Raw genomic sequence first — 19,632 nt, 5'->3', positions numbered from 1 at the left:
AGTATTCATTCATATTTTTAATTAGATTTTTTTGGGTACATTTTATGTTTTTGGCTCTACTTTGTCAGCAAGTTTGGACATAAAATGGTTTACGAACAAACTTAATATTTGTAATATGTTGTAATTTTCCACCCTGGAACATTAAGTTGAAAGATACTTGAAATGAGGAAAAGTGGAAATTGATGATTCTGACCAGGCTCTGCTTTTGTTCTGACGTTTATCTTTTGTAACAACGTCCAGCTTATCATCAGTTACACCATCAGTGCGCTACCTTCATACCCAAGCATTTTTTGGCATGACCTTGATTGAAAAGGAGTACATTTCCAAAACTGGCAGTTCTGCTGGCAGGAATTAGTATGTTAATATTTCAAATCAGTGACATGGAATATGGCAGAAATAGCCATTTCTTCCACAGGAAGATCCCATGCCTACAGGAATGGGGTGGACCATCCCTTCCGATTTGGCAGTTTCACATAGGGAGGCTTTATTGTCACCTGCAATAGTGTGGTTTGTCTTGTCAACAACTTATAGATCTGAATTGTTGTAACTTCAGACTGGGACTAGCTTGCATTCAATGAAGGTCTAAGAAAAACAACATCTACAGTAACAGACACATGAGACAGTGTCATTGAGAGCAGGACAATAACAGCGGTGAAACTGGGCTTGGTATTACAGCTGTGATTATATTGTTGAAGAAGGACAGATCTGAGGGTTAATATCAGGAGGGCCTGAGATTTCACAGCACGCCTGGAGTCGAGCGGTGCTGGAACTTCATTGGCGTAATAAGCTGCAGGTGTTAACAGTAGTTTGGCAGTATCTACAATACCTCCGTACGGACATTTACGCAGGCAGCTATAACCAAAGCCATCTTCTGTAGCAGCTGTTCATGGAGAGAGAAAGATACAAAGATGTAAAATTACAGTAACACAAGAAAAAAGGATAGACTTTTAATTATAAATTTCTTAGATTCTTCCTTGAAGGACAGAAGTGAAAGTTTAAGTTGTTCATGGCACTAGAAAGAGAAACAGTCTGAACTAAAAAGAACATGAAAAAAAGGAAATGGTTTTGGTTGATGCTGTACTACGTTTGCACTCTGCAACATCCTGAACTGATGAAGATGCTAAAACAGGATGTTATTGAAAGAACATGCACAATCAAAACCACAACGCATCATTCGGATGATTTCCTGCTATTCAGGTAAGATGTTGATTCAGTAACTGCTTTAATGGATTCAGTTTAGTGAAAGAATTTTAGTCAACGTTTTACATTTTTCATTAAAAGATACAATTCATTTGCCTGGGAATCAGATTACACTGGTTGTGCTTCACAAAAAGTGACTATAAATATTAGACTACTAGCTGTCATCTGTTTGTGAATCAAACTACACTAGTTGTGCTGGATGTTATCAATTCACTGAAAAGAACCAAATCATGAGAATCACTTGTTTATGAATGTACTACAATGGTTGTTTTAGATGCTATTCATTTACTGAAAAGAACCAGTTCGTGAGAATCATTTGTTTGTGAATTGCACTACACTGGTTGTGCTGAATGTTACTGATTCACTGAAAAGAACCAGCTCGTGAGACTCATTTGTTTATGAATCTTACTAAACTGGTTGTGCTGAATGTTACTGATTCACTGAAAAGAACCAGATTATGAGAATCATTTGTTTATGAATCATACTACATTGGTTGTGCTAAATGTTACTGGTTCATTGAAAAGAACCAGCTTGCAAAAATCATTTGTTTGTGAATTGTACTACACTGGTTGTGCTGAATGTTACTGATTCACCGAAAAGAACAAGATTGTGAGAATCACTTGTTTATGAATCGTACTACATTAGTTGTGATGAAAGTTATTGGTTCATTGAAAAGAACCAGCTTGTGAAAATCATTTATTTGTGAATCATACTCTACTGGTTGTGCTGAATGTTACTGATTCGCTGAAAAGAACCAACTCGTGAGAATCATTTATTTGTGAATCGTACTACACTGGTTTTGCTGAATGTTACTGATTCGCTGAAAAGAACCAGATTGTGAGAATCATTTGTTTATGTATCATACTACATTAGTTGTGATAAAAGTTATTGGTTCACTGAAAAGAACCAGCTCGTGAGAATCATTTGTTTATGAACTGTACTACACTGGCTGTGTCAGATGTTACTGATTCACTGAAAAGAACCAGCTCATGAGAATCATTTGTTTATGAATCATACTACATTGGTTGTGCTAAATGTTACTTGTTCATTGAAAAGAACCAGCTCGCAAAAATCATTTGTTTGTGAATCGTACTACACTGGTTGTGCCGATGTAATCAATTCACTGACAAGAACCAGCTCATAAGAATAATTTGTTTATGAATTATACTACACTGGTTGTGTCAGATGTTACTGATTCACTGAAAAGAACCAGCTTGTGAGAATCATTTGTTTACAAATCATACTACATTGGTTGTGCTAAATGTTACAGGTTCACTGAAAATAACCAGCTTGCAAAAATCATTTGTTTGTGAATTGCACTACACTGATTGTATAGAATGTTACTGATTCACTGAAAAGAACCAGCTTGTGAGAATCATTTGATTATGAATCATACTACACTGATTACGGTAGATGCTACTAATTCACTAAAAAGAACCAGTTAATGAAAATTATGTTTATGAATCATACAGCAGTAGTTGTGCTGAATGTTACTGGTTCACTGAAAAGAACCAGCTTATAAAAGTCATTTGTTTGTGAATCAGACTACACTGGTCACATGGTATGTTTTGTTTTGCACAGTGTAAATTAATACAATTTTCAGACCTTAATGTCTGTTTACACCAACTGTGATATGACTAAATGACAAATAAAAAATATTCACACCAAGTTTATTGCAGAATAATGCGGAAATCAATTTAAATAAAATATACCATCAGTTACGATGTATTCATTTCAATGTAATTTAGCTACAAGGTGTTTCAACATATTGTTGCAATCTAAACCTAACATTTTCACAATTAAACACAGCAGCAGGTGTGTGGTTTTGAGCCCTGAGGTTCAGGGCCGAGGCATTATGTACCACAGCATGCTACTACAACAAAACAGTAATGCCATTAAATGAACCTTAACCACAAACAGAGTGATTTAAGTGACCACTGCTTATCTACAAACCTACACCGGAGCCATGATCATCTGTTACACAGTCAGCTGAACATATAATACAACATAACCACTCCAGTGATTGGATTTGGCGGACAGCATTTCCTGGAGGAAATAAGATCTATTTCACAGCACCTGCCTGTGGTGGAGTTAGAGGAGAACTGGGAATGATAAAGCTGCTCATGGGAGCCATGTTGGCAAGCGCTCAATGGAGCCTTACAGCTGCATGCTCAGAAACTCACTGCACTGCCAAACACTTCATAACGGAGTAGAAGAGAGAGAGAAACGGATAATGGGTCCTGCAGTATTATAGCGACGAAAGGTTGAATGACAGAGCTAATAGCTATTCTCTACTAATGATTCTCTATGTAGAGGTGTATCTAGGATCATATAGGCCCATATTATTAGAGAGAGAGAGAGATGCTATGTTGATGTTTGTCAGACAAAGCAGTTTTTAAGCAAATGCCTTCTGTGAGATGCTGTTCTTGTAATGGATGCATAAAAAAGTGCTGATGGGTGTCAGAACTGTATAGATGTTATTAATGGAGTGATCTGGGTGGGGAACTGTCTCTCAGTGTCGGTGAGGATCAATGCACTACAACCTCTGATCGATCAGGTTACACAGTGATGCTGTAGGCACTGCAGTTAATCTCACCGAGCCAAATTATGATTACATATAAAATACAGTATTCAGAATGATAGATACTGCAGCATATTTTAATCAAGATCCGTCAACTCTGTCCGTCTGACAGGAAGAATCTATCTGACAACTGTTTAAAAAGGATTTGGTTTAGTAATATTTTTTAGTTTTTTAAAGAAATATATTTTTATTCTTCAAAGATGCAATAAAGTGCATAATTGTGACAGTAAAGCAAAAAGACGAAAACATTTTCAAAATCAATAACCATAAGAAATGTTCCTTAATCTAAGTAGTATATTAGAATGATTTCTGTATATTATGTGACACCGAAAACTGGAGTAATGATGCTGAAAATTCAGCTTTGCCACAACGGGAATACATTTTATTTTAAAATATAATAAAAGTAGAAAACAGTTATTTTATTTCATAATATTTCACAATAGACATTAATATTTTTATTCAGCAAGAAGTGCTCAGTAGTGACAGTTAAGACATTTATAATTTTACAAAGACATTTTCAAAATCATTAATATTAAGAAATGTTTCTCAATCTCCAAATTAGTATATTAGAATGATTTCTGAAGATCATGTGACACCAAAAACTAGAGTAAAGATGCTGAAAATTCAGCTTTGCCCTAACGGAAATAAATGTTATTTTAAAATATAATGAAATAAATACAAAAAAGTTATTTTGATTCACAGTATTATTATATTAGTAATAAATGCAGCCTTGGTGAGCATCAGAGACTAGAAACATTAAACACTTTGAACAACAGTGTAGTAGAAACATATGCAAATCTTTCTGTACATGTACAAAGGGGTCCAAAAATCCAGAAGTGAAAATGTTTCGATTTTGCACTTTTGATATGTTAATACATTACCTTTTTACAAATTATGTTACTATCCTAACAATACGTTGTAGGTAAAACTAAAGAAGTTCAGAATTAAAATCCCTATTTTTTATGCATTTTAAATATTTTAAAAATATATATACACTGTCCTTGTAAATTTTATGGGCCTGGCTTCCAGTCTCATCCCCATCCAGCTATTTTTAGCTGTACAAAACATCTTGTTTTGCTGCTTAATATTGCAAATTGGTGTGTCTTACCATATTATTTTATTGCATTATCTTAATTATGAGCACACTGGTTTGTATTGCAAACAGTTGCAAACTGCATGTTTTTCTTCTCGTTATTTTCCTATAGCAAATAATGAATGGGAAGTCCCACCCATAGACTTACTTCCACATAGATAAAACGGTGGATATCTAAAGCATTATTTCCACATTTTAAATCTGATTTTAAATCCGACTCTTCTATGTCTTCCGTAAAGCATTTTATAAACAGAAATAAGGATAAATTGACCAACTACAGAATTGTGTACAAGCAAGACAATCTGACTGGAAAGTTTCAGCCAGTTCTTGGTGTTTGTGCATGCAATATGTATCAAACAGTGTTCATGTATGATCTGTGGGTGTGCCGTCTGGGACGAAGGCTGAGTAGAAAGACAACAAGAGCTGTTAATTACAGACACACACAGTGGGTATAAACAAACATAAACATACACCTGGCTGAATACACCCGGCCAAATGCTCCTTAGAAACAGAATTCACAGAGCAATGCAGACAAGAGAAATCTTATGTTACTGATGTGATTCAGTGCATACGAGTAAAACAAACAAGATGAACTGCCAGTAGCCATGAATATGAGCAAGAAAGTTCCTCCCTATAATCTCATGTGACTGCTGGAGAAATTCCACAGACCTGCTTGACAATCAAAGAAGAGAGGACGCATGACAGACATTTTCTCATTATGTCCTGTTAAATACAACCATCACACTGATGTGTAAATGTAAATGAGACTTCTAGACTGGAAAAATGGAGGAGAAACAAAAAAGACAGCAGGGACGGGAATTAAACCAATCCGGTTCTTTTAAAATCAGCATGAAACAAAAACTCACCCTATCTATTTTGTAAACGGACATCATAGATCTTTTTGTTCACATTAATTAACCTTACGTTACTTTTTGGGTGCAATGGACTTTTAAAAATCAGTCATTCATTTGCAAATGAAAACTGGGAAGAGATTTCTTTTGTAAATCCGGCAACTCTTGTCAGCTGCTACAGAACCAAATCTCATGAAAATCATTCCGTTCCAGTATTTTTAAAACAAAATGAACCAGTTCTCGGTTTCCAACCCTAAAAGAGAGAAAGATGGTGAGACAAGGTTAAAACGATAACCGTTGTAGCAGCACATGCTTAGATACGGTGTCTAAACAAGAAGAAAGATCACTAAACACTACAAGATTGTTATGAGAGTAGCAGAATGCAGTTTAGTGTGAAAGCACAATAGTTGTCACGAAACTGCTTGCTCTTCTTACATGCACTCATGTGCGAGAACACTCCAAATGACTTAATCCACAATTCAATGCCAACTTTAAAAGCTCACAAACAACACGTTCACTGCGATCAATAGCTCTTTAAAGCTGAAGCTGAGCAGCCATAGACTAGCACACACACTGATGTCACTTGGTCACAGGGCACTGTAGCATAATAGTGTTTGAAATTATTTTAGGCAGTAGCGATTGTATATACAGTAGAGGTCAAAAGTTTACATACACCTTGCAGAATCTGCAAAATGTTAATTTTACCAAAATAAGAGGGTTCATACAAAATGCATGTTTTTTTTTTTTTTTTTTAGTACTGACCTGAATAAGATATTTCATATAAGTTTACCAATAGTCCACAAGAGAAACTAAGAGTTGAATTTATAAAAATTACCCCATTCAAAAGTTCTTGATTCTTACTGTGTTGTTACCAAATGATTCACAGCTGTTTTTTGTTTTGTTTTGTTTTGTTTAGTGATAGTTGTTCATGAGTCCCTTGTTTGTCCTGAACAGTTAAAGTGTCTGCTGTTCTTCAGAAAAATCTTTCAGGTCCCAAAAATGCTTTGGTTTTCAGCATTTTCATGTATTTGAACCATTTTTCAAAAATGACTATGATTTTGAGATCCATCTTTTCACACTGAGGACAACTGAGAGACTCATATGCAACTATTACACAAGGTTCAAATGCTCACTGATGCTTCAGAAGAGAAAAAAAAAAAAAAAAAGGATGCATTAAATTTACCCTGATCTTCAAATTCCAAAAGTGATCTTCAAATTCTCCCCCCCCCCATGGTTTTTACTTCTGGAGCATCAGTGAACCTTCTGTAATAGTTGCATATGAGTCCCTCAGTTGTCCTCAGTGTGAAAAGATGGATCTCAAAATCACACAGGCATTGTTGGAAATTTATAAAAATGACTGAATTTATAAAAATGACCATTTTCAAATACATGAAAATGCTGAAATGCATTTTCAAATACATGAAAATGGTGAAAAACCAAAGAATTTGTGGGACCTAAAGGATTTTTTTTCGAAGAACAGTGGGCAGTTTACCTGTTCAGGACAAACAAGGGACTCATGAACAACTATCACTAAACTGTGGATCAATCAGGTATCAACAGTATTAAATATCTGTATCTATATCTATTTTTATAAATTCAACTATTATTTTCTCATCTATATGTAAACATCTTCTATGTGAAATTCCTTATTCAGCTCAGTATTAAATAAAAAAAATAACATGCATTTTGTATGATCCCTCTTATTTTGGTAAAATAATTAACATTTTGCAGATTCTGCAAGCAAGGTGCATGTAAAATTTTGACCTCAACTGTATACTAGTATTCCAGTGTGCATCCATTTGATGCACAAAAATGACACACTTCTACTTGTTTGTTTTCTACAGAAGCTTCAGTATCAGCTGGCAACTAATTTCACTGCCAAATTAAAGCACTTGCCTTTAAACCTACATTTACTGCTTTAAGCGCAAAAGAGAGCTACTAAATATTCGCCTCTGAAACCACATCTAAAATGACCTTGGAGAGCCGGCTCTTGGCTCTGGCCTCAGAAACATGAGTGTCTATAATCCTCAGGCCGTATCAGTTCAGTCTGCGAGTCTGTGTGCAGTGGGAAGAGAGTGACCGGGTAAAATGGAAAGTGCTGATGCCAGGAAGCCTAGTGGTAATACTATGGGCCACTCAGCTGCAATGGGCTTTTCTGAATGAGCGATGAAGTAACCATGTGATAAACAAGCTTACAGTTACGAGGGCATCAGTACAGTAATTCTTTGTATAGAAATTAAATACTTGAATCAAATAAGTTACAAAATATCTGCCAAACTTGTTATACGTTACTATAAGTTGCAAACCAGAGAACAAAAAGGAGCACACATCCACTATCCTTTGGTACAAATACAGATGTGGCTGAAAAAATGTAAAACTATAAATACAATTTAGTGCAAACTCAAACTGTTTTATGTATCAGTTTCACATTATAAGGCCTGCATGAGGCCTTGTATCTGTCCTTACAGTTTTTTTATGAGCCGAAACAAAATCTTCATCGTGATAAAGCCCTGTCTCATCATATTGACACAGACTTTCAACACACCACAATTAAAAACAGATTGAAACTTCAGTTACACAATACACCAACACACAGTGTTGCTTTTCATGAGGAAATCACGAAGACATCATGAAAAAATTATAAATCACTTTTTTTTCTCAATAATGCGATCAAGTGAACTCTTTAGTGGTTAGAGTTTCCTAAGGAAAAATCTTTTCAGTTGATGCCACAGGGAAGAACAAGAACTAGTATTCAAATCTGAAATTTGAGATCACATGATCTTATACTCTTGTGCTTTGAAAACATTCTATATCTGGTATAACCAACCACAATAATGCTACATCATTAAACCTAGTTATACTAAAAGGAGTCATTTTAAACCTCCAACCTTTAATATTCAAATACTCCCTGCTAAATATTACAAACTAAATGTAAAACAAAAACAGGAAAATCAGACATATTAAAAATAAACGTTTGGCAAATCTCAATTAATGCATCTGAGATATTTCTAGATACCCAAAACAGGGGGGAAAAATGTACATTAAAACAAATGTTTGGAAAATCTCTTTGGAAAGCCAAGGAGAAATTTTGGGGTCTTTTTTTTTTTTTTTTTTTTAAATACTGTTATTTAATAGGGACGCATTGAATTAATCAAAAGGCTTTTACATCGTCTCAAAATATTTCTATTTCAAATATCTAACTTTTTTTTTTTTTTTTAAGTTCTACACTACCAGTCAAAAGTTTTTGAACAGTGAGATTTGTAATTTTTTTTTATTTTTTATTAAAGACATCTCTTTTGCTCTCCAAGCCTGCATTTATTCGATCCAAAATACAGCAAAAGCAGTAATATTGTGAAATATTTTACCATTTTAAAAAACTGCTTTCTATTTGAATATATTTTAAAATGTCACTTATTCCCGTGGTCAAAGCTATATTTTCAGCATCATTACTCCATGTCACATGATCCTTCAGAAATCTTTTTTTTTTTTTTTTTTTAATCATCAATATTTTATAATTTTTTTTTTTATTTACCAAGGATGGTTTAAATTGATCAAAAGCAATGAAAAAACATTTATAATGTTACAAAAGATTCCTATTTCAGATAAATGCTGTTTTTAAATGCTTTTAATTCACCAAAGAAACCTGAAATAATTCTACTTAGCTGTTTTCAACCTAATAATAATAATAATAATAATAATAATAATAATAAATGTTTTTGAGCAGAAAATCAGAATATTAGAATGATTTCTGAAGGATCATGTTACTGGAGTAAAGATGCTAAAAATTAAGTATTTAAAATCACAAGAATAAATTACATTTTAAAATATATTCAAATAGAAAACAGTTACTTTATATTGTAAAAATATTTCAAAATTTTACTGTTTTTGCTGTATTTTGGGTCAAATAAATGCAGGCTTCGTGAGCTGAGGAGACTTCTTTAAAAACATTTTTAAAACCAATCTTTTACAAAATGTATCATGGGTTTCACAAAAATATTAAACAACTGTTTTCAACATTAATAATAATAATAATAAATGTTAATTCAGCAGCAAATCAGGATATTAGAATGATTTCTGAAGAATCACATGACACTGAAGACTAAAGTAATTGATGCTGAAAATTCAGCTTTGCCATCACAGAAATAAATATAATATAAATATAATATAACATAACAGTTCAACAGTTCATCTCACAATATTACTGTTTTTACTGCTTTGACCAAAGCAGTCTTGACAAGAATAAGAGAGTTCTTTTATAAACATCACAAAATCTTACCCACCCTAAATTTTTGAATGGTAATTTACATATTTCAATAGCTTCTGATTCAGGTGAAATTTTTCATGCATGTTGATGCATTTTGGCAGCGAGTTACCTCTGCTGATCCTCTGTTTCTCTCCACTCAGAATTCCTGGAGTGTCAATCACGCTGATGCTCTCCAGAACAGGGTTGGGCAGCTGGGCACACACAAACCTGAGGGCCAACCCAAACAAACCAGAGTCACACTCAAGGACATTGCAGAAATCTTACAAGCACATGACTGGCACAGTTTCCACGCTTCATTCTTAATTTGAGCTTTGTCTTTGTTCTTTCTTTAAAGTGAAAACATTTTTCACAGAGTAAAACAAGCTCTTTGATTTCACACCGCTAAAAAGTCCTTAATATCTCAAACCGCTAACTCATAGTAACTTGGCATGGAGCAGAATGCCACAACTCATTATTTTGTTACCATCTATGGCAGTAGTTTGACCAAGCTGGACATAGTAAAACATATAAAGCAAGACAGACTTCAAATTTTTTATAGCTTAAAGAGAAAAGTCTGCTGCAAGATGCTTTAATACCAAGCCAAAAAATAGTATGCATGGCTTTTGTGGCTTAGTGTGTGAACTAGGCCCAGAAAAAGTATGTCATGTTTTGGAGTGAATCGCTTAGGACCTTAGGCTAGGAAAACATTATCCTAACATTTTCTGAACATTATTTACTGTCCTTTTGACAGTCCCTATTGCAACATGTTGGGCAGAAATAACTCAAAACCACTGGAGAACACATTCTAGCATACTGAACATCTGGCACCAGACCACACGCTAGTACAATGTGTTAAGCAGAAGAGTTTTAATCACTAACGCAAACTACTCAAAACCAAACATTAATCTACTTACAAAATTACCATATTTGTAGCCATTGTCAAATAAATTAATGTGCAATTCAGCGTGCTAGTTTACACCATGTGCACTGAGCTGCTGCTATTTGTGAATTCATAAATGATATACATCTCTAAAAATAAATCTGAAAACCAGGGCAGTTGTCTCAGGCATTTCAAATTACATAAACAGACTGCCAAACAGGGTGCATGGCAAGTAATGTCTCATGAGCATGTTTACAATCTCCATGTGCCAAAATGTGAAATAAAAAAAAATGGCGTTTCCTAGCATAACTCGGATGGTAAAAGAATAGTTCACCCAAAAATGTAAATTCTGTCACTCCATTTATATCCATATGGACATGTAAACACAAAGATATTCTGAAGAGAGTCTTACAGGTTTAGAAAAACATGAGGGTGAGTAAATGATGACAGTACTTCCATTTCTGGATGAACTTTTCCATTAAAGTGCATGTTGCTGCACTTCTAACAGAATTACATGAGAAATATTCAAAAATATGCAGGGTTTGTGATTGCAAAAGGCGAACAGACATTTTTCTCAAGAGTTTCTGCTGATTTGCACAACAAGCAGTGCAGCCTGCCAAACCAGACTACAGCAAAGACCACCTGCAAAAATAATCACATGCATGCGACTGCATCACTTGGAAGTTTTATAAAGGACTGCCACTCTATCATACATTTTATAGTGGATAATTTTCCATGCCTGCTTAATAATATGTGATCCTGGACCACAAAACCAGTCTTAAGTAACACGGGTATATTTGTAGCAATAGCCAAAAATACATTGTATGGGTCAAAATGATAGATTTTTCTTTTATGCCAATAATCATTAGGATATTAAAGGGGTCATCGGATGCAAAGTTCACTTTTACATGTTGTCTGAACATTAATGTGTGTTTTGGTAGTGTATGTATAAATCTACCCTACAATGTTTTTTTTTATCAATCTGTAAAAATAATATCCCTTTTTCAAATCGAGCCATTCTCAATGCCTGACGGTGTGGCATCACACCGAAAGAGGCCGCTCCCACGATAGTTGATTGACATGAGCGTCTTACCTCAGACCCGCCTTACATCAGGTGTAACAGTCCGACCTCCATTGTTTTGATGCCGGAGCAGGGATGTAAGTTAGACAAGAATATCTCCGATTGAGCGATGGAGGTGTTGTGTTGCTGGATGTAATGGTGAACATAGTGGTCGTCATTCATCCCAACATCTGAGCCACTGAAGATGCAGTGGATTACGTTTGTTTGTGAAGGGAATGCGCCTCCCGATCTACATATATCCATCTATGTTCACGCGATTCATTCGTGATCCAGCTTCACTTACAGCAGAAGTGAGTATATGGGTTTGTTTTTATGAATCTTTGTGATCGCCTTTCCTAATAATGTGCTAGTTATCAAGTTTAGCGGCTAAACGCGGCTAAAGTAAACAGGCTCGTCACTCCACAGGAAGAAGAGAGGGGGCGGGGCGAGCAGAGCTCATTAACATTTAAAGCAGCCTCGACCAGAACAGGATTTTTGCAGAGCTGATTTTGGCAAGGTAAAAAAGGTGTTATTTACACTACCATTGAGAATTTTTAACCAAAGCATGTTATAGACTTTTAATTAAAACCCTAAAGAATCATATCAATTTGTGGAAAACGGGCATCCGATGACCCCTTTAAATAAACATCATATTCCATAAAGATATTTTGTAAATTTCCTACCGTAAACATATCAAAATCTTATTTTTGCTTAGTAATATGCATTGCTAAAACTGCATTTGGACCACTTTATATGGGATTTTCTCAATATTTTGATTTTTTTGCATCCCCAGATTCCAGATTTTCAAATAGTTGCATCTCAAACAAATATTGTCCTATCCTAACAAACCATACATCAATGGAAAGACTGTTTGTTCAGCATTTAGGTGATGTATAAATCTCAATAATAATAAAAAAAATTAACAATATGACTGGTTTTGTGGTCTCGAGTCACATATGCTGGTGAGCTTAATGATATGATGTTCTGTCATCTGCCTGTTGCCAAATCGCATGACAGGAGGTCAGTGGATCAGACAGCATGAGGAAACTCAATTAGGACAAGGAATGTTTGCTAGCACCAGCCCCCCTCTGTGACATCATCATGAGTCAGGAAGACCATGTTACACATGCAAGCCTCTGCCCAAACTAAAGCTCTAAATGCTTAGTTTCAAATCATGTCCATTTTAATAAACACGAGAACTAAAAACACACTGTTTTATTGTTGTTTTAGTCCCACCTGTTTAGGAAGGCATTGCCAAAGGCGTTGAGTTTCCGAAAGGGTTTTTTGGGATCCACAACCAGCGCGTTTCCTGGAATTAGTCCCTCCATGGTGCCATGCATCACTGCTATGAAGGAGTCAGTTGTGGGTTCTGGACCAATCCGCATACCAGGGAAGTCCTGCTCCAGGAGATATCTATGAAAAAAAGATGCATCATTTAAAATCATGATGGTCATTAAAATCAGATAGTCATTTAAAATAATTTTATTTGAAATATACTGTGTATTTAATATATATATATATATATATATATATATATTTTTTTATTATTATTATTTATTTATATTTTAACTGGTAGTATTAAATTAAAAAATTAAACATTTTATTTTAATTTTCAACATAATTGTTGGAAGTAAATAAAAAAAGGCTAATTAGGTACTTAAAAATGACACAATCTTAAATATGCCAATCATTATATCATGACTTTTACATACATCAAAATTCTAAAACTTATTTCTGTGATTAAAAATTTAAGCAAGGGGGAAAAAAAAAGTTTAAGTCTCAGGGAAATAAAACGTAAAAATTCCAAAAATTCTAATGTGTTTTCAGATTTTTGGAACACGTATTGCTACCCGTTGACGTCAGTTCTCGTAATGAATGCCTCATGTATTTTGTCTTCCTTCCTTTCTTTTTCTTTTTTTTGAAAGAAAGAAATGAAAAGTTTTATTCTGCAAGTATGCATTAAAATGATCAAAAGTGACAGTAAAGACTTATAAAGCAACAACAACAACAAAAAAATGTTCTTTTAAAATTTGAAAAAATGTATCACAGTTTCCACAAACATATTAAGCAACTTTTTTGGAGCTAATAACACATTTTTTGAGCACCAAATCAGCATATTAGAAGGATTTCTAAAGAACCATGTGAGTAATGGCTGCAAAAAAAAAAAAAAAAAAAAAATCAGCTGGTAAGACTACGTTCCGGTGATTTAGATGATTTCCGCTGCTGTTAAAGGGAACACTGCAAAGAACACACTCTAATGGAGAATGTGAGCTTGCAAAGATAATGTTTATTCTTCTCAGCACAGAGCCATTCAAACAGACCCTGCTGTGAACATGTGACGGCACTGAGGCTGTTTGGAATACAGTGCAGGTCAAAATGACACTCTGAGTAACAACAGGACCCTTGGCTTCAACTGAAAACTTATTAGCTGTGGTTTATCCCAGTAACACAAGAGGGTAAACAGGACACTGGTGTCATTTATGATAGGATGTCTGGCCATGGCCAATTTATCCAATACAGAGGAAGTTATCATACCATTCAAACATTTAAGGAGTCAACAGGGTTTAAAAGCGACAATAAACATTTATTAAGTTACATAATACTTCTATTTTAAACTTTCTATTCACCAAAGCACCTTGAAATAAATGTATCACAAAAATGTTGAACAACTGTTTTCACCAAGCACCAAATTTAGCATATTAGAATGATTTCTGAAGGATTATGTGACAGAAGACTGGAGTAATGATGCTGAAAATTAAGAATCGCATCACAGGAATCAGTTTCATTTTAAAACATATTAGTTACAAAACCCTGTTTTGTTACATAACCCCGGGACTGTCAGTGGTGGATGTAGGGATGAAATAAAAAGTGACAAGTTCACTTGAGCATTTAAATTGTTCAGCTAGAATGATTGCTTCCACATCTCACTGTTATGAGTGCAATTCATTTCACACTGACAAAAATTACTAGACATGAGTGTCTTCAGCTACTATTAAAACAAAGTGGAAACTGGCCATAAGCCCAGCTTTTGTATTAGGTGACCATGTTGAAAAGATTAAATGTTAAACATGAAATTTCCCCTGACATTATAATGAGGTGTTTCATGCGCTTTCTCACATTCAGGAAGCATACACAGAAAGTGAAGCTTATTTACTTTCATAGTTATGTGTTCAGTCAGCAGAACAGCCGCTGTGTCCACTGAGGCTCTCTCACGACCCTTATGAATAATGCACAGGAGGAAAGAGAGCCAGAGCGAAAATGAGGAGGCACATTTGTTACTGCCAGTGCAGGACAATACCTCACTCTCACATTTAACACTCACCTCGAGCAGAAAACACAGCTCAGTTACTCAAAAAATACAAAATAATGTGATTAACTATAGCCAAATGACATATTTAATGATTGGAAAGAATTAGAAAAGACATTCTGTCAAAAGACACTACTGTTCAGAAGTTTGTGATTTTATACATGCTAAAAAATACTGGGTTAAAAACAACCTAGCACTGGGTGAAATATGGACAAACCCAGCGAATAGGTTGTTTTGACCCAACCTGGGTCAAATGTTTAACCAAACCTTCTGTATAGTTTTATTTAACTCAACTATTGTTTAAAAATTACTATGTGACTGTCTTAAAATGAACCCAAAATATGTTCTAAATTAAAAATCAGACACGTATTTGCTAAACGCATCAGCAATTTATTAAAGGAGAACTCCACTTCCAGAAAGCGAATGCGCAAAGACTAAGGAAGTGCAAGTTTGTAAACGCTGTTTACAAACAAAGAGGTACAACGATGTCCTCCTCTCAAGATGTAGGAGAAAATAAGTTTTTCACCATACTCAGTACACAGACGATGAATTACACGTTATTCGTAGTAGTGATGGGAAGTTCGAATCATTTTACCAACTCTGGCCTTTGAGTCTCGTTCAGCAAAATGAACTAATCTTTTTGAGTCATTTCATTCATTTTAGCAAAATATAATTAAAATATTATTTGTTACTTCCCTAACACATCTACTGCTTACATAAACGTTGATCACACTACAAACAAGACAAAACTATAATGCTATAAGAAACAGAAAAGATTAATTCATTGTTTACCTGGGTCTTTAGTCTATGATTAGCTCACCTCACCTCTTATCTGACAAGTTTTCGGGTTTGAGTCGTTCATTCATCACGTGACAGCCCCATAAGATGAATGAATGACTCGAAAAATCAGAAGACTCGAAACAGGTGAGCTAATTCCAGTACAGAACCTAATAGGATGTTGCGCATGCGCGACTGAATGAATCACTCACCGAGACGACTCGCTCATTGACTCACATTGAAGATTCGTTCAAATTTAAAGAATCGTTCAAGAACAACCCATTACTAATTCACAGCATCATGGACGCGCATCCCAGAGCCTGTGCTACACGAGCTTTTGTGCTTAAAAAGTATACAAATTTTTATTTTTCAAAAAAAAATGACAGATCGTTTTGCTAGATAAGACCCTTCTTCCTGGGTTGGGATCGTTTAGAGAACTCTGAAGCTGCATTTAAACTACATTTTGGAAGTTCAAAATCGGGGCACCAGTGAAGTCCACTATAATGGAGAAAAATCCTGAAATGTTTTCCTCAAAAACCATAATTTCTTTACGACATTTTTTGAACATATTAATAAATGTTCATTCCAACCTATTTTGGATTCATTTTTATAGGCAAGAATATAGTCATTTTCAAGCAATAGTTGAGTTGAGTAAAACTACCCAGAAGGCTAGGATAAACATTTCACCCAACTGCTTGGTCAAAACACATGTCTATATTTCACCCAGTGTTGGGTTATTTTTAACACAGCATTTTTAGTGTACAGTACAGTAAAACATTAATATTGTTAAAAATTATTAGAATTTTAAATAATTGTTTTCTATTTTAAGTATCCTTCAGAAATTATTCTAATATGCTGATTAGATGCTCAAGGAATAATCACTATTATTAGCAGTTGTGCAACTTAATATTTGTGTGAAAACTATGATTCCCCCCCCCAGGATTTTTGATTATTAGAAGGTTCAAAAGAACAGCATTTATTTGATATATATTTTTGTAATGCTAAAATCATTTCTGCCACTTTTAATACATTGAATGCATCCTTGATGATTAAAAGTATTAATTTCATTCATTTAAACTGAAAAAAATTCTCATTTACTCCAAACTTTTGGAGTAATTTCTGGGTAGAATAAAGTTGACTCATATTAAATGCTTACTTAATGTAATTGCTAAAATATCTACAAACTTGCTAATGAATTCAGAATAATCTTCCGTTTAGTTTTAAAAACATTAGAATGACTACACGAGTCCTTCTAAAAAAGATCTCTGGTATGTCTCCATTCACATTTCTATGTCTTAACTTTTCTACATTCTGGAACCTATTAGTGACAAGTTACTATAGCAATGCTGGAGTCACTGGAAGAGTCTCTCGTTGCCTGGTGATCTTTAGCAGTTTGTTGCCTTTCATCTTAGACCCATAAGCCTTAAATCACCCAGGAGACAACCATCATGCCACAGCAGCGACATTGTGTCATACAGATACATCTTAGAGCTGGAGCCAGGCCTGGTCTGTTTACAAGGTAACCGTCTCTGTCTAAGCTAAAATTATAGTACTATGTTGAGAACTTTGTTTAGCATGCAACACCGAGATCTGTTTTTAATAAACACAGAAATGTGGTTCTCATGTAAACAGATACAGAATAATGATAAATCTGTATCGCAGAAGAATATTTTGGCTTGAACTTCAAATGTCAATTTATTTTTTAATCTATTTACATGCTTCTCAAACAGATGAATCATGCTTGGATTAATAAAGCTTTTGTAAAGTCACACGTTTTCTCTCAATACAAGCAAGTCCTCCTGGTGAACTGACAAGGAGCCATTAACAATCCTATAGGACTGTGAGGAATCTCACATGGAGCTTGCAAAGCTGGTTTTGGGCGTTACAAATGTTTGCCAGTTATTCAAATATATACATTACCAGTCAAAAGTTTTAGAACAGTAAGATTTTTAATGTTTTTTAAAGAAGTCTCTTCTGCTCACCAAGCCTGCATTTATTTGATCCAAAGTGCAGCAAAAACAGTACAATTTTGAAATATTTTTACTGTTCAAAAGAACGGTTTTCTATCTGAATATATTTTAAGATGTCATTTATTTCTATGATTTCAAAGCTGAATTTTAGCATCATTACTCCAGACACATGATCCTTCAGAAATCATTCTAATATTATGATTTGCTGCTCAAAAATAATTTATTATTATGTTGAAAAAAGCGGAGTAGAATTTTTTTGATGAATGGAAAGTTTAGAAGAATTTATCTGAAATAAAAATCTTTTGTAACATTATAAATGTCTTTATCATCACTTTTAACGTCCAATTTAAAGCATCCTTGCTAAATAAAAGTATTAATTTCTATAATTTCTTTTAATTCTTCTAATCTATAATGTTCTTCTTAATTTCTACATGATCATGAATGAATTTATAATATTAACAAACATCACATTACACTCTATTTAAAACATCTTTATTGTACATTAAAATAGTCCTAAATTACAAAAAAAGACTTACATAAAAAGCATGTATATCCACTTGATACTACTCATATGATGCATTATATAATGTTTGTGCATGTATGACTTATTCATAAAAATATTATAAAGTGCTTAATTGACTGATGTCTTTAAAGGGCTCAGGACACCAGCAAATGTTTCACAGGAGCCAAAACTCACATCTTACCTTATAAAGCTTGTTTTGCCAGTGGAATACTGTCCCACCAGGAGAACCATGGGCTTATTGTCAAAGTCTGCATCCTCCAAAGCGGGTGAGTGGAACTCATGGAATTTGTAGTGTTCCTCCAGTGGAAGCAGTTTGGTTTTGTAAAGCTTCTTGAGTCCTTCACTGACAGTCTGGAAGACCTCTGGATCTTTCTTCCTCCTGTCATCGGTACCCAACCAGCTGAACATGATGCAACTCGAGTATGGGCAAGCTTAGACGATAAATCTGTTTTTCTTGGATAATTATTTCACAATATGCACAAACGCGCCGTAGTGTATTCAAATGAATGGATCTGTACTGACGTCGATGTATTTTAAGAGTCCATTGAAACTGTTCCCTTGTCTCTAGGCCACTAACGACACAAAACGCACAAAAGACTAGACCATAATTATAAAATATGATGCCTTACATAATATTCTGCTTATATGTTACGGTCTAAAACATGGCCAAACGGGCAGCCTTTCATTCAGGCTTTGTTGGAATAAAAGCGCGCGCCGCTAGAGGCTACAATGTATCACTCAGCAAATGCAAGAGATACAATTGCTATTATGAAAGAGAAGAGAAAAGAAAACGAGCGCCAAATCTTCCACCAGAGCAGATTCACTCACGATGACAGGCGTCCACAGGCTTCCCACTGCAGCAGATTTAAATGCCAGTGCGCTGGAGAAACCCGACACTAGAGGAAATGCTCCACTGACAAAGCCCCACCCAGAACACGAGAGCTCCAGTGAGGGATGCAGCGCCATTGTAGCGGATGGTGATGGTTGGTACTGCTGCTGCTTTACTGCTTTCCTTCAGAGAGATTTTTATCAGCAAAATGACAGATGCATAAAACCATATTTTATGAATTATTATATAATATAATATAATATAATATAATATAATATAACACAATATAATGCTCCAACGCCCCTGATACCCTATAGA

At 34.7% G+C, this 19,632-nt stretch overlaps 1 protein-coding gene across 1 annotated transcript in view; it reads right to left on the bottom strand.

Moving 5' to 3' along the window:
• Window positions 1–19,379, bottom strand: part of ehd3 (EH-domain containing 3) — a 31,491-nt gene extending 12,112 nt beyond the window's left edge. The window contains exons 1-3 of the mRNA XM_051138223.1: window positions 18,667–19,379; window positions 13,145–13,321; window positions 10,099–10,196 (exon numbers count right to left, since the gene is read on the bottom strand). Coding sequence (XP_050994180.1) covers window positions 10,099–10,196; window positions 13,145–13,321; window positions 18,667–18,893 — 502 coding nt within the window. The 5' untranslated portion in view covers window positions 18,894–19,379. The remainder of the gene's footprint in view (window positions 1–10,098; window positions 10,197–13,144; window positions 13,322–18,666) is intronic.
• Between the last annotated feature and the right edge of the window lie 253 nt (window positions 19,380–19,632).

This window comes from Labeo rohita, chromosome 20 (assembly GCF_022985175.1).
Source record: "Labeo rohita strain BAU-BD-2019 chromosome 20, IGBB_LRoh.1.0, whole genome shotgun sequence".
NCBI classification, from domain to species: Eukaryota; Metazoa; Chordata; class Actinopteri; order Cypriniformes; family Cyprinidae; genus Labeo; species Labeo rohita.
The sequence above is the reverse complement of the archived record's forward strand: the minus strand, read 5'-3'. Positions and strand labels throughout refer to the sequence as shown.